The sequence below is a fragment of the Vipera ursinii genome (genome assembly GCF_947247035.1).
Source record: "Vipera ursinii genome assembly, chromosome: 7".
In the NCBI taxonomy this organism is placed as follows: Eukaryota; Metazoa; Chordata; class Lepidosauria; order Squamata; family Viperidae; genus Vipera; species Vipera ursinii.
The window spans coordinates 61,883,663-61,898,552 of record NC_139521.1 but is presented as its reverse complement, the minus strand read 5'-3'; the positions used below and the strand labels follow the sequence as shown (position 1 = coordinate 61,898,552).

General features: G+C 41.6%; 1 protein-coding gene across 4 annotated transcripts in view; it reads left to right on the top strand.

The window, feature by feature from the left end:
* Window positions 1-6,330: 6,330 nt before the first annotated feature.
* Window positions 6,331-14,890, top strand: part of PDLIM5 (PDZ and LIM domain 5) — a 140,415-nt gene continuing 131,855 nt past the window's right edge. For 2 of the 4 annotated variants that reach the window (XM_083367836.1, XM_083367833.1), the window contains exons 1-2: window positions 6,331-6,460; window positions 13,290-13,416. In XM_083367836.1, coding sequence (XP_083223962.1) covers window positions 13,321-13,416 — 96 coding nt within the window. In that variant the 5' untranslated portion in view covers window positions 6,331-6,460; window positions 13,290-13,320. Of the gene's footprint in view, window positions 6,465-6,494; window positions 6,546-13,289; window positions 13,417-14,890 lie in introns of those variants that run through there. The other 2 variants (XM_083367834.1, XM_083367835.1) reach the window with 2 other exon arrangements.

The following is a 14,890-nucleotide window of genomic DNA, read 5'->3' as shown; positions in this document are numbered from 1 at the left end:
CATTTACAAACATAATACCAGAATGAACAGGAAGACATTCCAGTCCAGTCCAGTTCTACCATATGAAGGATAGGCATGGAGATCATGAGAAATGAGACCAAATGATCAACAGCCAACTGCTCATTTTGATCAATGAAGTTACTGAGAGATCAGTATCTGAAGATAATGTCCTAAGATCAGAAGAGAACAACCTGTCCTAAAATCTGCCTTCCCCAAAGAGATGATTATAATTTTTGTCCAGAATTGCAAATTGGGGTGGAACTATTTAATTTCAGATTTTTCTTCTACAGTATGTGTATGGAACATAGACTTAGATCTCGGTAATATGGAAAAGCATCTTTTGGAAGGCTTTCATTTCAGATAGAGCCTAATCCTGTCACTTGGATAGACTCTATCTGAACACTGACTGTATGCAATCTTTTGATAATGATGATGGCTAACTCATTTCTTATTTGATTTTCTTGTCTACAGCCAAAGGTACAGCGGTTCTCTGCTGTGTAGTATCCATTCCATTTGATTCCTTTTCAGTTCATCGATTCCTAGCAGTGAATGTCAGTGGTCAGTCTTGAAATTTCTGTGTCAAGTTTCCCTGCTTTATGAGTCTGATATATACCAGAGATAGACATACTGTTTTAGTGCTGAACTTTTTGTTTTTGAGCAGAGACTTCCTTTATGCTTTAATTCAGCCACATCATAAGCACCGTTGCCATTTCTACTTGCCTCCGCTCTTCCCCACCAGCTTGTGACTCTGAAAATCTTTCCACTTCTCACCCCCTGGGATTGTCTTTCTCATTTTGAATTTCTGTGATGCCCTCCCACCGTTCCCCCATTGCTTTCTTGCTGTTCTGAGTGATGACTTTTGTGAGCTCCCACAGAACAAACTCTTGGTTTGATTTTTTTATTTTCCTCTTGCAACAAAGGCAAACCTGATGAGAATGGAGTAGGGGGCCGCAAACTTCCTTGTTTAGCTCTCCACTATTGACCAATTTGGAAACAGCTCTGGCCAGTTCAAGGGAGAAGGTAAGGAGACCAAAGGACCATTGAGAGATGGGAAAAAAATGCTGCTGATAACTCTAAAGTGTTTCTCAGCATTACTGGCTAGGATACTCTGGGAACTGAAGTCAACATGTCTTCAAATTGCCAAGGTTGAGAAACACTGCTTCAGAGACCAAACCTATGCAGAAGATGCCTTAATCTTTTTTGGAATTAAGTTTAACATGATTTGTTGTTTTGGTCTAGTACAGGGGTAGACAACTTGGCTCTTTTATGACTCATGAACTTCAACTCCCAGAATTCCTAAGCCAGCATGGCTCAGCATGGAAACCTCTCCCTTTCTCCTCAGCATGGCTGGCTCAGGAATTCTGGGAGCTGAAGTCCACGAGTCATAAAAGAGCTAAGGTTGCCTATCCCTATCTATAAGAGTGTCATGTAGCACTCTTATAGAGTGGTGGCAAAAAATATCATAATACAGTACAATAGGAAATAGGAAAAAATATTGTTAAACAACCTACTAATTACTAGTTTAATGTACCCTTTGAATCATCACTGCAATGATTCAAAGGGTACATTCAGATAGGCAGTTTTAAAAGGGGATTAAAGATTTTAGTCAGCTATGGCTAATCTTGACAATCTAAGTTAGTACTTGTATGGAAGATCACTGTTGTCTAGATCAGAGGTCCCTAACCTTTTGGACACCAGGGACCGGTTTCGTGGAGAGAGGTTCTTCCGTGGACCTGAGAGTGTGTGGTTTTGTGTGTTGCCTGCATCTTGTGGATGGGGCTTTGCTTGCTTGTGCAGACCAGTTGCTGGCATGCTGCAGCCCGATACTGGTCCATGGACCGGGGATTGGGGACCCCTGGTCTAGATAATACCATTAAGTAAAAAAATCAGAATAAGACAATAGCAAACCTTTTTCACATAATTGCAAAGAAAACTATATGGACACATTCATGACATTATCAAGAGCTAAGCCTGAATCAAAGGAAACTTTACATTATATACAAACATACATACATACAAAATTACAAATTTCATTACATACAAAATGATTATCAATACTATTAACCTATAACCTTTAACTACTGCCAGATCTCAACCAAAATGCATTTTCTGTCTCTGTAAGGCATTTATTGTGGCTGAGCTGGCAAGATAGAAGATTATACCATTAATTTATATCACTATAAATTATTAGATTCATTAGCTGCCATGTTATAGCATGCTAATATTTTCTTTTCTCCTAGGGGAAAATAGTAGTTAGATGAGTGTTTCTCTCTCTCTTTTTGCATAGCACCAAACCTAACAGGTATCTGACTATATGAGTGTATTATATTATTGTATGTAGAGATCAATACTGTATTTAAATATTTATTGACTGTGTCATGGTATGCAGCAACAGGATATAACAAACAATCACTCCTGAATTGTGATGACTAGTCTTGCCCTTTAGAAGTGAAGCAGAAGATTGTGTACACCCATCCTTGTTGTCAAGGTGAAGCAATTAAAAAGTCATTTGGCTTCAGTTTTGGAAAGTCTGATGGCAAAATAATGCTATTTCTTTCTTGCTGCACATAAATCCATGCTGGGAATAATCATCTAGCTGTGGGTTCAAAATTCACAAATGCTAGATTTATTTTAACCTATTTCCCTGACTGTCATGAATATGGTGCACAAAACACAATAAGTCCACTTAAAAGTATTTTGGGTGCATGGCGGCCACCCAAAGTAACTTTTTGTGAGATGGGCAGCTACATAAATTTGCTAAGCAAACAAACAAAAATTGTGTGGATTGACTTCACACAGCCTGTGAATAATGATGCTAGCTTGAGATTTTTCTCAGTGGATACGCAAAGTGCAGTTTTTATTCTCTTTTTTCCATTTTCTTTTGAATTCAGAACAGAACAATATAAGGTTTTGCTCTGAGCTATTGTTATGTAGATGTGTATAACACTACACAAACATAAATATATTGGGAAAGCGAAAAACATGGTAAGCATCCATGGCAATAAGCCACGACTGGTCTATCTGTAGTCCAATAATTAAACCATAATGGAATACAGTTAGCCATGAATAAATGCTTAGGCTGAGTTCACACAACCAACTCAGCAAGCAAACCACATTACAGTTTAGTTTACTGTGTGAACAACACTATTATATCTGGCCTTCACAGATATTTTGTATACAAAGGGTAAAATAATCATAACACTAATAGGGCTGCAACTGGAAGATCAACTGGAATATCATGTAGATAGGAAAAAATAAATGAGCACTCATAGTTAAAAGAGCCTTGGTGGAGCAGTGGGCTAGTGCCTCCTTAAGTAACACCAGCTGCCTGCAATTAGTGCAGGTTCGCATCCCACCAGGCTCAAGGTTGACTCAGCCTTCCATCCTTCCGAGGTAGGTAAAATGAGGACCCAGATTGTTGGGGGCAATTAAGCTGACTTTGTAATAATGCCGCTTGGGGTGTGTGTGTGAAAGCCCTAACAAGCAGGCATATACATAGAATGAAGGCTATTGCTAAGCTTGTAATCCGCCCTGAGTCTTCGGAGAAGGGCGGGATATAAATGTAATAAAAATAAAATAAATAAAATAGTAATAAATTAAGACAAAACAAAATTGTAGGTTCTGTTGATCACCAAGTTAGGGTTATCAGAACTGCAAAACTCTAGATGGCAACAAAGAAGTAGGTTCCCTGACTCTTTATTAGTGGCTGTCCAAATTGCAGCACAGAGTTGACAACTTTAATTAAGCAGATTTTTCACTGTACTCTATGAATCAACTATACGTCAGGCATGTTCAGACAGGCGTTTTCTGTGAACTCTGGTTTGATCTTCAAGGACATAACTGGGAGGACTAAATGGACATCATAAAAGAAGAAGGCAAAGATCTCATTACAAAGGGAGGCCGAGGTAGCTCCTGCTCATTCCTGTGTGGCGAGAGGCTAATGTCCTTGGAAGCAGAGAGAATAAGGCTTTTTTGTGCTACAGACAAGTGAATTAATTTCATTCAGGCCAGGAGATGATGAATTTGTACGTCATGGTGGGTGGTTAAGCAAGGCAGACGTGACCAAGCATGTTAGGAAGTTATTTTTAAGGCTGGCAATATAACCTGGTTCAAACAAAACTTCTGTCAGCAGATTCAGGACCAGGCTTGCATCTATAGAAGGTTGCATTAAACAGGGAGTATGGACAATTTTTACCTTAACTGATTTGCAGTGATGATTGGTCCTGCCCTGCTGGATCCAGATTCTTGTTCATTCTTCATCTTTGATGATCAATTGTAAATTGAAATTGTAAGCAGAAAGTCTACTTTGAGCTCCTGTATCATGTAAAGCTGTAACCTGGTTGGATTTAGTAAGATCTGTTATTGGTAAAGCATAGTTTATAGCTCAACACAATATGTAAACCTTGTGACTTATTCATCAAATGACATTTAACCCAAATCATAATTTACTCAATGAGTGAACTCACTCCCAATTTTGGCGATGCAGGTAGTTATAATCTAAAACATTGTCTCATACTTTGCAAAATCATCCCCAAGAGCTGAAGAAGCTTCTTGGATGAGAAGCGAAATGCCTTTAGAGAAAAATAATAAAGTCCAGTTACATGTTGAAAAAGCACCGGTGGGACAACCATTATCTGGATGACTGAGAATCTCCATAGACATTTATCATCCCCTTCATGAAGTTTCAGATCCAGTTATTGACCTCCCAAATTTATTATATGAAGATAATAACAAATGCTGGCCTACAAACCAGGAAATGGTAAGTTCTAGTCCTGCCTTAGCCATGAAAGCCGGCTGGGTGACCTTGGGCCAGTCACTCTCTCTCTCAGGTCAACCCACCTCACAGGGTTGTTGTGGAGGAAATCGGAGGAGGAAGTAAAAATAGGTCTGCTGCCTTGAGTTACTTATAAAGTTACTTATAAAGTAAAGAAAAAGGTGAGATAAAAATACTACTTCAACTGGGAATTGCATAAATCTGCTTCCTTTAAAGGAGATGGTGGCTTCCAAACTGATTGATCATAGAGATGTAGTTCAATTTTTTCCACTGGACTTTATTTTGTTGTTTTGGCTTGTATTTTTACTATAGACTGCCCAGAGTCTTCATATTAAATGTAATAAGCAAATAGTGAAGAATGCATATAGCTTAGGGCAGAGTTTCCCAACCTTGGCAATGTTAAGACAACTGGACTTCAACTCCCAGAATTCCCCAGCCAGCCATGCTGGCTGGGGAATTCTGGGAGATGAAGTCCAGCCGGCTAAACATTGCCAAGGTTGGAAAACCCTGGCTTAGGGTCCTATTATTGGTTTGTGTTCTCTCAAGTTGGTTTCAAACTTGTTCGTCTGATAATGCAATATCTACAAGGGGAAAAAAAAGCTTAATAAAAGTTGTCTACTGCGGTAACCGCAACAAAAGAAACGCTGCCCCTGAGAAAATCCCGACGACCACTAGATGGCAGCAAAGATGGCAATAGTCCCGAATAACGACGACACGCAGGTCCCCTGTTGCACGTGTGCGCGCGAACACGCTATCTACCTAGCTATCTTTCGCTCGATCAAGCATGCTTTCATGCAGACTCGGAATAAAATAAATTCGCAATCGATTTGAAGAGGCCGCTGGAGTTGTCAGACTCTGCTCAACGCACCAAGTTGGAAACTTCAGCCTGTTTTCAAACGCGGGTAACGCACGGGAATTTGGGCGAGGGTTTTCAGACCCTTCCCATGAAATGGTGCCTTTATTTCTCCGTCCTGCAGCTCTGGTCTTTGGGCTCCATTGGGATCCGAGGCGAAGCCGCGGGCACCCAAGAGGCAGTGGCGTAGCGTGGGTTGTCATCACCCGGGGCAAGGCAAGTAATTTGCGCCTCCTAACCCATGGATTTTAGCACTCGAGTCTCTTCCACTAGATTAGTTAAAGAAACCCTGACCCCCTAAGCCAGCGTTTCCCAACCTTAGGAACTTGAAGATGCGTGGACTTCAACTCCCAGAATTCCCCAGCCAGCATAGCTGACTGGGGAATTCTGGGAGTTGAAATCCACGCATCTTCAAGTTCCTAAGGTTGGGAAACGCTGCCCTAAGCACATGTATTGTTTGTTATGAAAATACTGATGTAATTAAAGTAAAATGCATCTAATGCGCCCACCCCAGATGTTGCGCCCGGTGCGGCCGGCCCTCCCTACACCCCCCACGCTACGCCACTGCCAAGAGGCTCCCCGGAGAGCGAGGCGCACGCCAGGGCCGGAAGGTAGCCCGCCGTCCCCGCCTCCCTCCTCTCGCTCTCAGCTGGAGCCAAGCTCGCCGGCCCTCCGGAGCCGGAGTGGGGAGGAGCCAAGAAAGGGGCGGAAGTGCAAACAAGAGCTCGGGGCCAGAGGACTCCGGCTTGGAGTTTGCCCTCTTTGGCGCACACGCCGGTCGGTCGGAGCGCTCGCGGTCCTTGCGCGCCTCTCCAGCCTCCTCCGCCTTGGAAGCGAGTGAGTGAGTGGCGGACGGGCTTGGCGGAGAAGGGACGGAGGGAGGGGAAGCCGCCCGAGGCTGGAGGGAAAGCTTTCCTGGTGAGGTGGTGGCGGGAAATAAAGGGCGTGCGGACGGGGCGAGGGCGGCTTTTGCCCGCCTGGGAGGAGCAGCGGCGGCAGCGGCGCGTCGGCAATGGGGACGAGGGAGGCGAGGCGCTTCCGCGCGAGGCACCTTGCAGAATGGGTGGAGGCGTTGGTGCTCTCCCGAGGCGCGGGCTAAAAGTTGAAACCGCGTTCGGGGACGGGAAGGGAGGCCGGGTGACGGGGTGGGAGCGGCTCCTGACGACCCCAGCGCCCTGGGCAGCACCGGACAGAGCTAAGAGAGAGACCCGCTGGAGTCCCTTCGGAGTTCCGTGGCGAAACGTTTCCCTCTTTGAGCTGGCCCCTCCCGTGGCGTGGCTTTTTAACAGACAGTGCCTTTTAAATCAGTGTTTCCCTACCTTAGGAACTTGAAGATGCGTGGACTTCAACTCCCAGAATTCCCCAGCCAGCATAGCTGGCTGGGGAATTCTGGGAGTTGAAGTCCACGCATCTTCAAGTTCCTAAGGTTGGGAAACGCTGTTTTAAATGCTGCTTGTAAGGTATCGCTTCTTCGATTCCCGCCCCCTCCTCTTTCTTTTAATCTTAAAAGAGTTGAGAAGCGCAACGAGTTAATATGTTGCTTGGTACCCCGAGATTAGTTTGCTCAGGTTGCGGTACCTCTGCTTTTCTTTTTTCTTTCCCCCCCCCCCCCCCCCCCGGATCTCTTTCACTCTCTCTCTCCTTGTCTTCCTCTCCAGCCCCCCAACTCATTTCATCAACAGGACTTTCCTTATAAGTGGCCCGACTGCCTGTTAGTAAATCAGTAACTCCGGGCATGCTAAAAGACAGTGGAAATAAAATCAACTGGGTCAGTTGTCCCCCCCCCCCAGTAGGGCGATGAAGTAAAGCCGAGGTGTGAGAAATTTGCTTTATTTGCTTTTTGTGCTCATGACTTTTTCCTCAGCGGCCAAATAAATCTAGATCCATTCCATCCACCAACTTTGTAGCTAGTGATATGTTGGCCTTCAATGCCTGGCACCAATTAGTAAAAATTTCTTGAGATTTCTGTTTACCAAGATTTAACGGAGCTCTGGGATTTCTGCAGATAAATGCAACTTTTGAATATGCTATGTGTGCATAGTTGCACATGTTGAAGCTACCAATTTCTCCCATTGGTCGTCTTGTCATGAAGAAAATGTAGATTTCATAAAAAGGATCGATAGGCAAGCCATTCGAACAGTTTTGCTTTTTTTATAAATTTCTGATGAGTGTTTTTCAGTAATACTTTCAGGTGCTATATTAAGTATGTGCTTGTGAATGGAATGAGAATAAGCATTTGGAAGCTATCACGATGTCCTGGAATAGACAGGATTATGGATTTAAGAACCATTAGTGATATTTAATATTTGATTATTTCCAGTCTCTCTGTTCCCCCACCCCTCCCAGACTTGCATGCTAAAAATCATCAAATGATATCTAAGGCTAGAAGAAAAATATTCCATTTTCCAAGAAACTTTTAAAAGTTTTTCATTAATGCCAAGTAACTTTTGCACTGAGATAGACTGTTTATAATAGGTGTATGCTAGTGTGTTTGTGCTATACATCCTAGTGATTTCCGCATGTTATTCCAAAATCAGTTAGCCTTAATTAATAAGACAGTGTTTCAATCCATTAATTCATTCAGAGGGAACAGACAGGCTTCTGAAAGACTGTGGCCAAGAATTGATTGAAAGGCCTTGCTATCCCTCTGAAGTTCTGCCTGCATTCCTAGCTATTTGTCAGGTTCACCCAGTGTTATGATCCTAATTATTGGATGGTCAATTGGTTATGGCTTAACATTTGCAAATACTGTGTAGCAAATGGTTGCTTGTTCAACAGACTAGGACTGGAAAAGGTACCACTCAGCAGATGTGTAAACATGCTCTCTCTTGATTCTATGGCTGAGGCATCAAATATCAAACAGCCACTAGAATGTTGCTAGTTCAAATCATTGTTCCCCAAGACTGTATTTTTTTTAAAAAAAAATTTGTCCAAGTATATTTCTCTTGGTGATAAAATACCTTTAGAAATGTATCATACTAAAAGATTGTGCAGAGTTGTTACGCGTTGGGTGGCACACAAATTTAACAATAAAATCGGATGTTAAATTGACATTCTGATCAGTCCTAAACAGGGTTTCCGGTTTTGTTGATTTGCCAACTACTATACTTCAAAAAAACTATGGTTCACCCACACTACTTAACTGACCTTCCATCTTAGGTATTAAATAACTTTACAACCAATAACTCTGCTCTGGTTTTATTTTTAGTGTTATAAAATATGCAAAGATATGTAAGAGACACATATACAATATAGCATTGTAACTTATTTGAGATCTGGGCCAGGAGAAAAACCAGACCTTTCCATTCTAAAAATTGTAGCTTGACTGCTTGTAAAAAAATATTTCACTTGCTTAATGTCACTGTCTTATGTAAGTCAGGGGTCTCCAACCCTTGGTCCGTGGACCAGTACCGGTCCATGGCATGCCACCAACCGGTCCGCACAAACAAGGAAAGCCCAATCCACAGGATGCAGGTAGCACACAAAATCACGCCCCCTCCAGTCTGTGGAAAAACCTTTCTCCGTGTAACTGGTCCCTGGTGCCCAAAAGGTTGGGAACCTCTGATGTAAGTGACATGCGTCAGTTGCTGCGCTGTATTGCAAGAGGTAGGCCAAATACTTCTTTGCAGGCTTTAATTAATTGAAAAACTTAACAAATTTTATTATTGCTTATCCTTATTCCACTGTTGGTAGCTGTTATTAAATCCATAAAGATAAATATATTTTTTAAAAGATAAAAATTTCATTTAAGAAAGTATCTCTTTGTTCATATATAGTATATTCATTTGATAAACTTAATACAATTGAATATATAATGTTACATTATATATGACTTAGAGTAGCAATACAGGTAATCCTTGAATTATAACTGTAATAGAGCCTACTCATTATGGTCGTAAGTTGTGATAATTGTAAATGGCTCAGTCACATGACTGACCTGATTTTATGTTTTTTTTTCAGTGGTTGTTAAGTGAACCTCATGGTTGTAAATACAAACACCATGGTTATTAAGTACACCCATTGTTCACTATGGTGGGGAAGTAAGTGTCAGTTTTTGGTAAAATCATTGTAAAATATCATGCTTGCAGGATAGCAATAGCACTTAGACCACGGGTCTTCAAACCTTTCCCTTTTATGACTTGTGGACTTCAACTCCCAGAATTCCTCAGCCAGGCACACTGGCTGAGGAATTCTAGGAGTTGAAGTCCACAGGTCATAAAAGGGCCAAGTTTGAAGACCCCTGACTTACAGCCCCCTGACTTACAGCCTGACTTACAGCCCTCTCTAAGCGGTTTACAGAGCCAGCATATTGCCCTCAACAATCTGGCTCCTCATTTTACTGACCTCGGAAGGATGGAAGGCCTCAGCCTAGAACCTAGAACCAGTGAGACTCAAACTGTTGGCAGCCAGCAATCAGCAGAAGTAGCCTGCAGTAACCACTGCGCCACCTCACACTGGTGCAAACTGCCGTAAATGCGGCCATGTTGCAAGAACTTGAAATCTGGTCATGTGACTCTGGGGCGGACCTGGCTGTCAGAATTTTGGATCTGGGTCATAAGTTCCTTCTTCAGGTAGCTTATAACTTTGGTCCCTCAATGACTGATTGTAAGTCGAGGACCACTTGTATTTATAAAATGAAACATGAGATCGAAAGCAAAGAGCATTACTTGTAGAAATCTTTCCAGCCCCTTCATAATAGTTCTACTGTGGTGGTCACATGACCACAAAGGGTCTTAGAATGGGGGTGTCAGAGATGCATGGAGAATTTGGATTTTTTTTTTCTTCTTCCAGTGCCTAGTCAAATCTGGTCCATTTTTGAACTTAAGTCTTTTGCTGGCTTCTTTCCTCACCACAGATATGGTCTTATTTTATTCTCTTTTGAACAATTATCCTGCCAATGTATAGACAGAATCACGAACCCCTTTCCATAATTTATTTTTACCATTATGTTAAGTTGGAAAGAAAAAACAAGGTAGGAAAAAAACACGCAAACCAACCTTCTCTGAAATTACTTCCAACCTTTTTGCCAACAATGGCTATAAAAGCTCCGAATTTTTGTTGTTGTCATGAAATAACAGGTTGCCTCTGCATAGGCACATTTGGAAGGCAGGCTGCATATGGTCCAAGGTGGGTCATAACTATAGAAAGGAAACTACCAGTGTGTTAGTATGGATGAGTGCGCTTTAGAATGGAACTGTTAGCAACATTTGGAGGGGCTATTCAACGCCTGCTCTGCTAGTTATGCACTGCGAGGTTCCTTCACAGCTCCTGTAATGTTATTTGGCCTATTTTTGAACTCCAGCTTTCTTTTGCTGGCACTTCCCTCTATACTAAATTTAGGCACTTCGGTTTTTGGACAGTTATTCTGTGATAGCTAGACAGATAGAAACCAACCTCTTTTAATTTATTTCCAACATTCTGTTAGGCTGGAAAGACTAAAAAGTTTATTTGACATACTGCTGCTTCTTTAGTCTGCGCTGAGAGCCTTCAGCTAAGTTATAGTGTGTTTTGATCATAGATCATGGTTTGTGGCTTAATGCAAGGAAAAAACACAGTCATTCTCCATCACCAAAAGATGAACCAATGGGAAAGAGTGAACTATACCTCTTCCTGATAAGAGAGTAGAGCTTTTCTACTTTGCAAAACAGACCTCTCCCCTCAACCTTAATTCTGCTTTCCATAGAGAATGGATTGAAAGGAGATACACACAACTAGAGAACAGATTACAATGACACTTGCCATCTGTAATTGTGATGTGTTTAGACTGAGTTTCAGTAAAGAAAAGGCCAAATTACACTCTGTTGAAGTCAATATTTGCATATGAAAAGAGCAGATTTCCTCATAGAGGAGGAAGAAGTCTTAAGCCCTGCCTTCTAGCAGGCAGAGGTGGAGTTAACACTTTCCTATCAGGTTCATTGTTCAATGAACAAAATAGTTTAGGCCACAGTCCTGACACAGTCCTCAAGCCATGGCTAAATAATCGGAATAGAGCTGGAAGGGACCTTGGAGGTCTTCTAGTCCAGCCCCCTGTGCAAAAACAGGAGACCCTATATCATTTCAGACAAGTGGCTGTCCAGTCTCTTCCATGAGTTAAGCTATAATAATAATAAACTATGCCTTAACGTTATTAAGGATAGACTTCCATGCCACATTGGAAGCTAACTTGAATTGTTGGAGTTCTCATCCTGAGTGACATCAGAGTTGCAGAGAACAAATGATATCTAGAAAATTTTGTCTGCTGGATTTTCAGCCCATCCTATTTTGGGCAAACATGAGGCATTTTTATAATGCATCCACATGAAGCATTTCCACTTTATAAGAGAATGAAATACCTTTCATAGAGATAGAGTTGTGGATATTGTTAAATTTAAGTTGTGGATATTTAGAGATTCCAGCTAAGCTTGTCTTAAATTTATTCTGCATTTTATTCCTGAAATCTATTTTCAGAACAACTTTGTTCAAGAAGAAGAAAAATGAAAAATAAAAAAGTGGATGGTAATAATTAGGGCTGGGCATTTTTAAATTCTGAGATGCAAACGTGTTTGAAGGTGTTTTATATCCCCAATTTTCTGCTGTTTAATGGCACTATAATAATACAAGTAATGCTACATTAGCACATTTATGTTTGTATGGGGGAGGGGCAATTCATAACCTGCAAAAGGAACTTCAGAGACTTCATATGAGTTGAAAGCTGAGAAGCACTAATTCTGACTTAAGATATTACTCAAGATTTCACTGGCTACCGTGTTGCTTGCATGGAGACTGTAAAAAAAGGAAGTTGCTCTCAAAAATCAGGGCAAGGTTGAAAATGCCAATTTTTCCTTTCAAAGATCATGGAAAGCGAAGGATCAGTCATTCTGCATCCGAATTGTTTGTATATTCCAGAATAGACAGGAAAAGAGAGATATCCTTCCTTAGAAGAAAGAAAATAGCCTGGCTTGAGTTATACTTTCTGCTAAGTCGACAATTGTGCTTTCTTTAGTTCAGGCTAGCCGTGATGTGTGAATCCAGTCATTATGGCACATTCAGCAAATAATTAAAACACATCCCCCTTTTTCTCCCCGTTCAAGATTCCTGGAAGAAAGTATATGAAAGCTGATTGCATGGTTGTCCATTATACATTTTGAGGGAAGCTTGTGATTTACCTAGATTATATGCCTTGTAGGGACGTGGTGGCTCAGTGGGTTAGGACGCTGAGCTTGTCAATCAGAAGGTTGGCAGTTTGGCGGGTCGAATCCTGAGTGCCGCGTAGCAGAGTGAGCGCCTGTTACTTGTCCCAGCTTCTGCCAACCTAGCAGTTCGAAAGCACGTAAAAATGCAAGTAGAAAAATAGGGACCACTCCGGTGGGAAGGTAACAGCGTTCCGTGCGCCTTTGGCCGGCCACATGACCACAGAGATGTCCTCGGACAAGCGCTGGCTCTTCGGCTTTGAAACGGAGATGAGCACCGGCCCCTAGAGTTGGAAACGACCAGCACACATGTGCGGAGGAACCTTTACCTTTACCTTTACCTTTACTATGCCTTGTACTAAGACATAAGGTGGGTTAGCCACTGTGGTTAGTGCAGTGCATGAACCCAGTCAGAACATTAGCATCTGAGCTGCTTATGATGGGCATTTGGGTTGTATCTTTAGCATTCAGAATCTTCAAATGTCTCTTACAGATTGTTCCCCTGAGAATTACTGCAGAAGATCATGAATAACTACAGTGTTTCACTGGTGGGTCCAGCTCCTTGGGGATTCAGGCTCCAAGGTGGGAAGGACTTCAACATGCCTCTCACTATCTCTCGGGTAAGCATGTTTAAAAAGCCTTTTAAGCATCACCTGAAATATTGTCAATACAGGTATTCCTCGACTTACAACTACAATGGATCCCCACACTTCTGTTGCTAAGCGAGATAGTTGTTAAGTGACTCACTGCAGATGTTAAGTTAGTAACACAGTTGTTAAGAGAATCCAGTTTCCCCATTGACTTTGCTCGTCAGAAGGTCCCTAAAGGTGATTACATGATCCTAGGACATTTCAACTGTCATAAATATGAGTCAGTTGCCAAGCGTACGAGTGTTGATCACATGACCAGGCAGGGGGGGTTGCTGTAATGACATAAGTTGAAAAATGGTGCTAAGTCATTTTTGTTAGTGCCGTTGTAACTTTGAATGGTCACTGAATGAACTGTTGTAAGTTGACTATCTGTAAAACATTTGCAAATAAGTATTTTAATACCAATATTTTTGTTGGTTGCTATGATACCTCCTATGAGGTATGCAGTTTTGGAATTTAGCTGCACTTAAATAGAAGTAGTGACCTACTGGATATGCCAGGAGTGGGCACTAAACTAATTTTTCTTATTTAATATTTTATTTCAGTAGCATGCTCATCTCCTGTTGACCTTCATTGAGAGCCTTGGCTCATATTCTGGGTTTAAGATCTGTTTGATTTGCCTAGTTTTGGTTTGAACTATTAATGGTAAACAGGTCTGTCGCCTAGTGACAACTAGTGTGATTAATTCTATAAAATCCTATAATTAATTCCATAACACACCATGATTTAGTGGAATCTATACATCCAGACACAGACATTGTTAGCTAAATTTCTGATGAAGCTACCTAGTTTGGGTAATGAAATGTTTGCAAGAAAACAGCCAAGCTCAGAGAGCACCAAGGACACCCCTCATTTCAGCCCTGAGCTTCTTTATGAATACATATGTTTTGGGGAAAGACTGCTTTCGCTGAATATCATATATCAATCAAGGAGATGGGTGGAGAATGACTGCTGAGGGAAGAAAACTGTGACCTAATTTGGGCTGGGCTGGTCACTAACTAGAGAAAATCCTACATTGCTTGGGACAAAGAAATGTGGCTATTGCTTGGGAAAGGGCAGCTCTGTGCCGCCTTTAGCCAGAAAGCGTTTCCTGTTGCTATTTCAAGCTACTGCATTACTTTTTGCAAAGCCTGATGCTTTCAATAAAAAGGAAGCTTAAGTTACTATGTCCATAAAAGGGCCCTTATTGTGTGTGATGATAGTCCAGCCGCAGAGGAAAGCATCCTGACCTTATGAGAGCAAGCAGGTGGCTATCGCGGGACAAAGGAAATATGAAAGAAATGCAAAAAGAAAATGTCACAGATTAAAAATGGTTTTTCAGTGAGTCAGTACTTTCAAAGAAACTTCAGTAAGATATTTAAATTTGTCCTAGATTGCCTGGTTTTGTGTGCTTTGTAAATACTTTCTTTAGAATAGAAGATGCTATATTGTCCTCTTCTTATTA